The 12,107-nt window shown below is 38.7% G+C and overlaps 1 protein-coding gene across 2 annotated transcripts in view; it reads right to left on the minus strand.

Annotated features, from left to right (window-relative positions):
- Stambp (STAM binding protein) overlaps positions 1-12,107 on the minus strand; it is a 47,668-nt gene that overhangs the window by 15,854 nt on the left and 19,707 nt on the right. For both annotated transcript variants that reach the window (XM_013514698.1, XM_005385538.1), the window contains exons 2-4: positions 11,616-11,833; positions 831-906; positions 466-561 (exon numbers count right to left, since the gene is read on the minus strand). In XM_013514698.1, coding sequence (XP_013370152.1) covers positions 466-561; positions 831-906; positions 11,616-11,833 — 390 coding nt within the window. The remainder of the gene's footprint in view (positions 1-465; positions 562-830; positions 907-11,615; positions 11,834-12,107) is intronic.

The following is a 12,107-nucleotide window of genomic DNA, read 5'->3' on the forward strand; positions in this document are numbered from 1 at the left end:
ACACATTCACGTGTAGCACAACATCATGACAGTGTCCCTGGCATTTTTCCCATTCTTTTATTGTCTCTTCTCAACAAGAATCATTGGAAGATGGTTTGAAAAATCAATTATTACAAATGTTTTTGGGTATAAACAAATGTGAATCAAACCTCCAAATTCTATGATCTACAAGCCTAGGTTCTGGTGAAAACTTTTATTATTCTTGAGGTTCTTGTTCTAAACATGGTAGACAGGCAATAGCTTTCTGTCCTTCAAGTCACACTTTTTGACGAGTAGGCTAAATCTGTTAAGAATTCTCAGCCTAAGCGCTGGTTTTCTACTTTCTTGAGTAACTCGACTTTGCTCCCCCAAAATCAAACTAATACATTAAAGGAACAGAATCTATTGATAGCACATTGTAATCCCAGGGCACAGTTTAAGAAGACAAGTAATTTCCTTTTTTTTTCTGTGCTGTCATATACTGACCTTTTCTTCATTATATTGTGCATATTCTTTGGTATATCGTTTTAACAACTCTGCCTTCAGCTCTTCTGCTTTGGGAAATGCAATTTCCTTTAACTTCTGAGATACAAAACAGAAATTGAGAATGAGAACAATTCTAATGCCAGTTAAATAGAGAAAAAAGAAGAAAAACTGTAAAAGAAGTAGTATCTCAAAGAAGGCCTTACAATACCCTCTACTGTATCATACTTGCTGCTTCATAACTATTTGGGTGAGGCAATCTTAGCTCCTATGGCAGAATTTGATGCTCAGATGCAGACAGTTACTTTTATCTTAGTTTGTACTGCTCTGAGGCTTTTTGATGGCCAACAGTGAAAATGAAGACCCACCTTTACAGTATCTTTCTTTTCAGGAATGATAGCCGATTTGTAATCTCGATGCTTTGGTAGTTTCTCAATGAAGAGCCTAAGGAAACAGATCACAGTAATTATGACGCAAAAAAACTGTCCAAATATTCCCAAGACCCTGAAGCAATGCATATCCTTTTTTTTTCTTTTTGGAGACAGGGTCTCTCTTTGTATTTCAGGTGAGCCTTGAACTCATAGGCTGCCTCAGCCTCCTGTGTGCTAGGACTACAGGTGTGTCCACACTATAGTTGTGCCCAGCTTCAATGCACCACCTTTATTCTGTGGCTTCTGGAGGTGCGGGGAAGAGAGAACAGGCATACTCAGGCACATAAAGTTGCCTAACCATCTCCATCCCTGGAAAAAGCAGCAAGCTTTTTCCTCCTCTTCCAAATCAGGTGTGTGGCAGCAGAAACTAGACTCCTACAATCAAAAGGATGGCAAAAGAAATAAAACAAAAGCCTATTCTGCACCCAAAAATGTACCATCAAAGAAAGAGATTCTTTCCTTGTTGTGACATGACAGGCTTTCAAAGAAGGCCTGGGTGTCTGTCTCAAAATATTCTTCACTGGGTACTTTGGCAGCCAGGTGTAAGAGGCTAAAAGAAAACCATATCATTATTACTTTCATAACCTTTAATGCTGACATTTTTTTCTTGGGATTCATATTCCTTCATAGAAAAACACTCCTTTATATCAAAGCAAGTATGTAAATGCTTAGATACAGCATGTGTTATATAAGCATATACTATATGCATATTATATGTATAGTATGCATTACAATATTTGATGAAAAGTGCTTAAACATCAGATGCTAGATTTTTTCGTTTAGCTTTTCAACTTGGCTAGAAAGCTCAGTGGAGAAAATAAATGGCATCATTTAGAGCTCTCAAAGATTTGCGGTATCTACTTAGGAACAATGAAAACAATTACAAGTCCAGTGATCAGTCATACCAAGAAAGTGGCAGACTCAATTTCAGCACCAGCAGGCAGGCTCTGGAGGGCAGTTTTCTAACCACTACACCATACTGCCTCCACAAGGCCCTTGAAATGTCTGGAATGTAGATGACTTTAACAGAATTAATTGTAATATGTACAAACTGAGATCCAAAACAAATAAATTGAGGGCAGCTTGCCCATAATATTAAATGCTGTCCTGCAGTTGCAATAAACTCTTCTCTACCTTCTGCACATGGAGTAGGAGTACAGAGAGGAGGAAGCCTCAGCAAGGAAAGAGAAGACGATCCCTCATCCAAACAAACCTCTGTAGATAAACCCTTCCCTTTCAGTTCTATATTAGGCACATGAAACTTTCATTTCAATCCAGTATGACCAGGTTCCTCAAGCAGGGATGAATTCTAAACTTAAAACTGTTCTAAAAATCTTCCCTTTGGATTAATAAAAAAGTCTTCTCATAGTCTATATTTAAAGTAAATACACATTCATTAGTTCAAATCATAAAATTCCAAGAGGCTATTAAGATAAAGCCTAGTTCTTACACTTTAGAGATTTATAACTTAGTAGCTCTCCCAATTTGGCCCCAAAGACCAAGTTACATATTTTCTCCCTTCAGCAGGCTGCTTGGTATTGAGGCCTAAATTAGCCACAAGAGCACCACATCACACAAATACCACACATTCTGCTCACTTATGCTCTCATTACTGAACTGCACTCCTCTGGTCAGGGATTGCTGTGTTTCATGCTTCTCTGTAAAATCCACTGTATAACACATGCCTTGTATAAAGAGGCAGTCAATAAACAGCTGATGAATGAAATGGTCTTATAACCCCTGAATTGGTTTCATGAAAAAATAAAGTATAAAAAAGTGTAGATTGTATGCTACTTTATGTAAAAGAATGAGGTAATACACATGTATGTATGTATGTATATAAAGAAACGCAGAAAGTATATAGAGAAACTTTGTAAGTAGAAGGCAGGGGAAATACAGTAGATGACAGAAGAGTCGAGTGAAACTTTTCACCATATACTTGTAAATACACTATTTTGATTTCAGGTAATTGGAAGCCAGTGTTTAAGTAAAGATAAAACTCCCAGGCCTGTAGATGAACACCTTCCCCTTATTTCAGCCACTGCAGTAAATTTTCTGAACCAGGGTGAACAGGGAGAAAGGCCCCTTGCAAACAGACAACAGGCAACATAACCACTAAACTTACTGGATGGCACAGCACTTATAGAGGCTGGGTCTGGAGCATTCTGCTGGGTTCAGATCCTGGCTTTGCCATTTACTAGTTCTGTGACCTTAGGTAAGCACTTAATCTCACCATCTATCAATTTACACACAGGAATTATATAAAACTTGGTGTAGTGATGCACATCTGTAATCCCAACACTCAGAAGGCTAGGGCAGGAGAACTGCCACAAGTTCAAGGTCAGCCTTGGCTACATAGTGAGTTCAAGAGTACCCTGGAATACATAGCAAAACCTTATCTCAAAAACCAAGCAAGCAAACAAACAGAAATTATATCCTTTTTTTTTTTTGGTTTATCTCCGGTACCGGGAACCGAACTCACGACCTTGCGCTTGCCAGGCAGGCGCTTTTGCCGCTGAGCTAAATCCCCAGCCCCAAAACAGAAATTATATACATGGAAAAACTAATACTACCTGCTAGGGTTGCTAGCACAGGTAATAAAAGAGGTAATAAAAGTGCTGAGCACAGTGCCTAGCATAGTCAGTATCTGTTATTTGCTTGTATGATTGTTTTTACTAGCAAACAGACGAACAGTGTGAACAAGAATAAGCAGAAAGATGCACACTAAAGCTGGAAACTTTCTAGGCACAGAGTAGAAATGGACCAAAGCAAACAAAGATACACTGACAAAAACACAAGCAAAACAGCTGAGTAGAGCAATGGAAAAGAATAGCTATGGAAAAATAAGTACACAAGGTGAAAAAAATGTAAGAAATGGTGCTCAGCTTCACGCAGGATGAAAGAAATTCAAACTAAGATATCATTTTCATCCATCAGACTGGCTAGAGATTGAAGGTTGGTTATACTTGGTACATACATAAGGGCATAGGGAAATGGGTCTTCATACACTGTGAGCAGAACTTTAAATTGATATAACTTTTTTTCTTAGGGGAGGGAAATGATGGGAGAAAATTATTCAAAACTTAAAATGTAAACACCTTTTAAATTCATAGTCCTACCACTAGGAGCTTATTATACAGTAATACAAAGATATACACATACATATATATGACTACTCAATACAAAATTATTCATAAGATCATTTGCCAACAGGCAGGGAATCAAGACAGGGTGGGAGAGAACAGGAAGGAGAAGGGAAGGAAAGAGAATTAAGATGCATTATATACATGTTCCAACTCCCCATGATGTACCTAAGTATACTGCAAACACATGTTAAAATTTTTAAAATTTAAAAAGTACTTATAAAAGTAGGGAAAATGACTAAAATATCTATCAATATGAGATAATAAATTATGGAATACTCAAATGTGAAAACAATGTAATCATTCTCTTTTCCACACAAAAAATATTTATTAAGCATTTCCTATGGGGTAAAGCATTATTCTAAAGGCTGCACAGTGAGTGACCTAGCAAAAACTTTCTCCCCACCATAGCACACACATTACCATGGGGAAACAGACAATATACAGAACAAAATGTAAGTCTGAGAATCAGTGGTAGGTGAGTCATTATTAATAGGGAAGGGGTTTGGAAAATAATAGGGGAGGGTAGTAAAATTTTAGATAAGGGGATCTAAGAAAGGGACCAGAAAGAAGGTGGCATTTCAGTAAGGGCTAGAAGGAGAAAGCCATAAAAAGATCTGTAAGACTGTTCAAGGCAGGATGAATAACCCTAAATGAGATGGCCGAGCACCTCATCATAGGGAAGAGTAATACTCTTAAGAACAAATCGAGTTACAGAACAGAATACAAAGTATGATGACATACATGTCTCAAAGAGAAAGAGGCATGAATGTCATGCACACACACTGTCTTGTACACATAGGAAACATGACAATGGTCACTTCTGGTGGATGAGACTTCTCTTTTATATCTTCCTTGTCATGTTTGAAAAACCATTTTTTTCTAATCATGAATTTTGCATAAAAACAACTCAGTCAAAAAAAATTAAGCAGAAATTTTGTAATGTGGATAAATTAAGGACCCTTGTCCTATCTATTTCTCCTAGTCTTAAAAGTTTACCAGCAAAGTAAGCACACTCACAGATGAACCCTTCTTCAGTGAATAGACCCCAACCCCAGGAAACATTTCAACATAGGTGACAGTTCATTTTCAGAAAGAGGATTTGTGTTAAGAAGACTCACACAGCAGGCAAGAATTGCGGGAATACTCTAGTCCTTCCGTGTAGCCTAGCTGATGACCATAAAAAGCTGTGAAAGAATCCACTGCCTGGTTTATTGTCTTTGCTCATTGTCAAAATATGTACTGATTTAATATGTTGAAGATCTTTCTTCTATACTGGGGTCTGCAAAAGGCAAAGCATTCCTACACAAGGAAAGCACTATGGGGGGAGATGTGCCTGAGATCATTAAGATGCCTGAAATGCCCCAGGAGAAAGGACAGACTGCCTTCTAAATCCTGAATTAAAGCACCCACAAAAGGTGCACAGCAAGGATTCTCAATAGAGGGCAAGCAGAGGAACGGTGAGGGTAGATGCCTAATCTCCTCTCTTCTCAGCTGTAGTAGCTGGCAAAGTGAGCTGCTGTCACTGATAGGAATATGCCAAGTAAAGTACAGCAGAAAAACAAGCGGAGAATCTCTGAGCTAGAACTTCTTTATGAATCCTGTGGTTGTTAGCTTACAGAATCAAAATTACTGTCTTGAAAGCAGCTACAAGAAAAGTGCAGGTAGCTACATTTATTGCTTTAGGCCAAGCCAACCCAATGAAGTCCCAAATAAAATCCCAAATCCAACAATTCCAGTAAATTTCTCCCTTCCCTAACTCTCCTCCAGGTCTAGTTTGTCATATTAAATGGTCCTATAAATGGAACACCTATATGAGGTCAGACTCCCTGCATTAGTTTTTCTGTTAACACTGGCAATTATCTGTGTCACTCAAAGTAACACAAGGTCACATAAAAAATCAATTTCTTAAGTAGCTCTGTACTCTTAATATTATTCCCTCTTGCCTTCTCTCCAGAGAACTCTTCTAACTATCCAGAAGAGTTAAACTCATTCTCTTCCAGACTATTAGTCTCTCTTTCTCCTTGGGAGCTTTTCTTTTTTTCTGTTGTTGTTGCTGCTGTTGAATTGGGGATTGAACCTAGGGCTTCAAGCATGCCAGGCAAATGATCTCTCACTAAGTTACATCCCTGGCCCTTTTTATTTTCCGACAAGGTTTCACTAAATTGGCCAGACCAACCTCAAACTTGCGGTCTTTCTCCCTCGGCCTCCTAAGTAACTGGGATTCAGGTGTGTGCCAGTAATACTGGCTCACGGGATCCTTAATGGGAAAACATGATCTAAAATTTCTTGTTTTCTTTTCTTTTTTTTACTACATGTTTACAATCCATAATGGATATATTCATTGTGGGAAGTTAGTACACATACTGCACATATCATATTTAATCCTTTTTACTTCCCCTTCTTCCCCTCCCGACCCTCCATCCTTCGATCCCCTTCCTATCTTCAAAAGGTCTGCCTCCTTGCTTTCTATTATCTTTTATTTTATTCTTTAAATTATTTATACCTAGGATTTCTCATATAGTAGAATCTCTCCTTTTTAAAATACATACACACATATTCATATACCCTTATCCAACTTCAGAGACTTTCTTATGTCTTTGTTACTTTCTCTCTTTGCTAAGACCAAATCCCCAACACCTGAAGTTAAAGGGGGAAAGGCTTTTTTAGCTCAGTTTGTACAAGTTTTAGTCCACAGCTGGATGGCTCCAAGGCAGGGTGGCACATGGCAGAGAGGCAACCAGGCATGGTAGCAGAAGACAGCAAAAGCAACAGGGAAGGGAGACAAGACTCTTTAGGGTTTAGCACACACACACTTAATCCTAGCCAGAACTATGCCAAACCAATCAGTGGACTGATTTATTATCACACACCCTTAATTCCAGCATCACACATTCTAGATTCAGCTACCTCTGAAAAAGCCCTATGACTACATGAGACTTTGGGAGGACACCTAGACACAAGTGCAACACCTTACTATCAGAACTTGCCCAAAGAAGTATCTACACTAGAGCTTAGCTAAGTACAGCTTGTGGGCTGAATCCACCTAGCCATCTATTTTCGTAAATTAAGTGTCACTGGAATCAGCCACACACCTTCATTCAAGTACCGTCTATGGCTACTTTCACACACATAGCTGAAGTTGTAACAGAGATCAAATTGCCTACAAAGCCAAAAATTTTCACTATCTGGCCTTTTAGAGAAAAAGTTTGCCAATTTCTGGTTCAACTCACTGCCTCCACTTTCCTACTGTCCATTTACCTTTTCCCCCACTCTGATCTAGTGTCTCTTTAATCCTTCTAGTAAAGTTGCCTATCAAAGTCATCAATGATATCATGTTACCAAAACCAAAGGCCACTCTTCTGTCCTCATCCACCTAACACTCTCCTTTGAACACTGATCCCTTTTGGGGCCTGTGACAACATCCCTTTCTGGATTTTCGCCTGGGTCTTGAGCTTTCCTTCAAAGTCTCCCGTTAGCTTTCCTTCCACTAACCAACCTCAGGGCTCTGTCCTAGGCTCCTTCTCTTCTCATTACCAACGATTTTTTTTTTTTTTTTTTTTTCCTCCGGTACCAGGAACCGAACTCACGACCTTGCACTTGCCAGGCAGGCGCTTTTGCCGCTGAGCTAAGTCCCCAGCCCCTTACCAACGATTTTTGATCTGCTTATATTCTACAGATCCTTCTGGGATCTAGGAAAGCCTATGACCCATTTCAGGATAATATAACATAAAACAAAAAATTATAAAACAAACCTATTTTACTTAAATACAGTTTTCAAAATAGAAACGAATTATGATACATACTTTTTCTATTAATGTATTTACTAACACACTAAATAAAAGGATCTAGTCATGGGTCTAAAAATTCTTTACTACAGTTCTACAGTAATGAAAATGTATGTTATTTTGGGATCTCAGTAATAACTGTAATGTGATATGAAAATATCTTGATTTCTATGGGTGACAAAATTACAAATAATATGAATATTACTTTGGTTTGAGGCCTCTACTTAAAATTGAAGAAAATGATAACTTTCAGTCAGTGGTTAGTAGAAATAAGAAATATATTTCCCATTCAAGTTCAGACTCCCAGAATTCTGGCTTCAGAACCATCTGCATGCTAAAGTCAACCTTGTTTGTATTTCCAGCCCAGATTTCTTTGAGTGCATTCAGACTGGTACATACAACTTCCTATTTGCCCTCTCTACTTGGACATCACACAGGTGTCTCATACTAAAGAATGCATTCCTGAACTCTTGGATCTCCCCTCTCCCCAGCCCCCACGCCCCCATTTTTTTGGGACAGGGTCTTGCTGTGTAATTCAGGCTGGTCTTAAGTTCACTATGTAGCCCAGGCTGGTCTCAAACTCACAGTGATATTCCTGCCTTAGCCTTCCAAGTGCTGGGATTACAGGCATGCACCACCATGCCCAGCTCCCAACCCCTTTTTGATAGCACCCTCAGTAAATGAATGACCAAACCCTAAATTGCTTAAGGCAGAATCCTGAGGCCAATCCTGATACCATCTTCTTTTCCTAGCTATCAATAAATTGCTTGGACTCTACCTCCATGAATCAAATCTATCTACCTCTTCCCATTCTGCACAATATTTCAGGCCACCAGCCTTCTGAACTGCTGCAACAATTTCCTAGATGGTCTCTTGCCTTCCCTTAGCACTACCTGTACCATTCATAACACAATGGCCAATATTTTTATTTTAAAATACAAGTAAATTTATGTCATAACTTCACTTAAAACTTTTCAATGGTTTTCTATATATTCTCAAGATTAAAATGCAAGCTCCTTACCATGGTACAGAAAGTCTTGCAAGAATCAGCCTGACTTGCCCCTCCAACCTCATCTGGAGTCTTTCTTTCTCCTCACTTTCTACCCTCCAAACACAATGATCATTTAATTCCAACAACATACTAAGGTCTTTCTCACTAAGAGCTTCTGAGCACAGAATTACCTCTGTTTAAGTGCTCTTCCCTATGCTCCTGGAATGACTAACTCAACTGCACCTGTCAAGTCTCAGCTTAAATTTCACCTTCTTAGACAGACCTTCCCCTGACTACTCTACTTAATTAGATACCCTTGGTGATCCTTTCATTTTTGCCTTCATACCATCTTCCTTAATTCGTAACTGTATTTATTTGCTTATCTGTTTGTCTTCTCCCTTCTCTAGGAAAGAACACTAACAAGAGCAAGGGCCATTTTACTTATTACTGTGTATCTAGGATCTAGCACCAAGTAGATTGTAGATATATTCAACATGTATTTGTTAAATGAATATGGTCCTTGCACTGAAAGCATTTTCTATATAGAGCAGGAGGACACACAAGACCTTTCTGAAAATACCTGGTAGAGCAATGCCATGATTCTATTGAAGTTTTTCAATTAGTGATTCACTAAAGAAATTGTGCCCCTGGACTTTATTCTGAGAACAATCTAATATAACTGGAGAAAATATGAGTAACTAAAGAGTATACATAAAAGAGTGCATAAAAGTATATACACTGGTACCTCGGTTCATGAATGATTCTTTCCATGATTCTGGTCACAAACTGAGTTGGATAAGAACCAAATCAAAATCAGTGGTTACGTTCAATGTTGATCTTATAGAGAAATTTGATTTGGCTCTCATTCAGTTCAGTTTATGACGAGAATTATGGAGAGAACTGAGTTTGTAAACCAAGGCACCACTTATAAAGAGTAGACAGAGACTTAGGAAATTCAGAAAATAAATATGGTGGCTAAGAATGAAAAACTCTTATCAGCAAAAGAAATGTAATTACAATTCTATAAAATATCATCAACATTGAGGCCACAGGACAGCATGGTGGCATTAATGACTACAAGAATTCTGAGGAAATAGGTGATACTTCCAAATTTAAAAAAGACAGCAGGCTGGGCATGGTGGCATATGCATGTAACCCCACACTTGGGAAGCTGAGGCAGGAGGATCACAAGTTAGAGGCTAGTCTGGGCTACACAGTGAGTTCAAGGTCACACTGGACTACACAGTGAGACTGTTTCAAAAAACCAAAAAGGGGGAAAAAAAAAAAGACAACAGCATCCTTTCCTCTACTCTGAAATGACAACACTATTCCCAGGCAGTTCACGCTTCCACATACTTTTCTCTAAAGCATTAGTTCTCAATCAGTGCAGTCTTGTACCTCTGACAGCATCAGGTAATGTCTCAAGGCATTTTTGTTGTCACAGATAGGGGAGGGGCTACCATTGGCACCTACTGGGTAGAAACCAGGGATGACACTAAACATCATGCAACGCATAGGACAGCCCCAACTGGGCTGACTCACTGTCAAAGTTTGATCTCCTGCTCTAGAGGCGTATGTGATCCCTCCAGAGAAGTTATGTGATATAATTGCTGTGCACAGGGATCTCTCTGGGAGAATATGAGGATGGCTATCTCTGAAAAGGAGAACTGAAGATTGAAATAAAAGAGTAAGTAGGGAGATTTACTTTGTAACTATATGCACACCCTTTTATACCTTTTGAATACTACACAAAATATATATTGCACCTAGTTTTTAAAAAACAATAATAAAAACTAATCAAAAATAGTGTGGTTCATGAGTATGACTGTAGAAGAGTATTTTCAGCTCATGGAACACTACTAAATAGAAAATCAAAAGAACCTAGGTCCTGGAATGAATCTTGAATTGGGAGTTACAAAACCTGGGTTTTACCACCCACACTGCAGATCCCAATCATTATTATCAAATTCTGAACTTCTTTTCTCATGTGAAGAATGGGAAGATGAGGTGCCCTACTCAGTGCACACAGCACTGTGAAGGTCAAGTGAAATGATGTGGGTGAAATACCCTGTGAACTACTAAGAGCTATACAAACGCATGTAATTATTTTTAAAGGTCCTAGCATTATGAAAGAAAAAGACTAGAAACAATATAAAACCTTTAACTTTACTCCTACCCTAAATTACATATCTCTTCTTTATGACTGGGTCTTTAAGGGTTGTTCTCTGTTAATAGCACTGAAATCTTCCATTTATGCTGCCTACTCTAAGATGAGAAATAACTCCAGGTAAAGGCCTTATTATGATGAGGCACACTGACTGTAAGTAGTCGATAATTATTTAATGACTTACACAATTATACCAAAGGTTAAGAAGAGGAAGGCCTTTTTCTTATATCACTTGCTTTGCTACAAAAAAGCAGAGGCGAGGAGTTTTGGCTCAGCTATACCCTAAAAGTAATCCTATGATTGTTGCCTTAATAGACAAAAGATGGTAAAAGCATTCATCGATACATAATATGTCTAGTAGAATTACCAACTTTTGTCTAACAGCCGGGCCATGTGAGCATAAGCCAAAAAGCTGTCTCTTACTCATTAAATCACTGAATCATAAAAACAACACCTTCAGTGTTCACGTCTTTGAATGGCAAGGACAGTCAATATGTAGGAGCTGCCAGCAAAAATGATTAATACTGAGGATGCTCTAGTTTTAGCAATTACGAGTGTAATAAGTGCGTGCAAGAACAGAATGAGAGAGGCATCAGTCACCAGAAAAGAAAAAGGAAATCGTAGGTGTCTTACGTGATATACTTGTTATAGAGGATGAAGGCATGTTCAATGTTGCCTTCTTCAGAGTAAATGGATGCCATTCGAATAATCTCAACTCCAGAGCGGAAGTACCGACGGGGTGGAATGTCTTCATTCACCTCTACTGCACTGCCCAGCTGCGAGAGAGCCCTCACCCGGTCTTCGGGTGGGAGGCTCACATCTCCATGGTCAGACATCAGGACCAAGAAGTTCTGAGACAGAAAAAAGAGATGACATAAAACCATGGCCCACATCATCCCAGCACAGTTTAGCATGGAGTGTTTTATCTCACCAACCTCCACCTTAAGAAGAAATTAGAGAAAAAAATACCATACGCTGTAGCTTAAACAAGGTGCTTCTTCTATAAGATGGTTATGACTCTCAAGGAAGCCTAAATTACAATGTTGAGAGAGTTGGGAGACTCAAAACCCACAATCCTTGTGCCATAATTAAGAAGTACAAGAAATATAACCATATCAAGCCACA

This window comes from Chinchilla lanigera, unplaced genomic scaffold (genome assembly GCF_000276665.1).
Source record: "Chinchilla lanigera isolate Chin_1 unplaced genomic scaffold, ChiLan1.0 scaffold00023, whole genome shotgun sequence".
In the NCBI taxonomy this organism is placed as follows: Eukaryota; Metazoa; Chordata; class Mammalia; order Rodentia; family Chinchillidae; genus Chinchilla; species Chinchilla lanigera.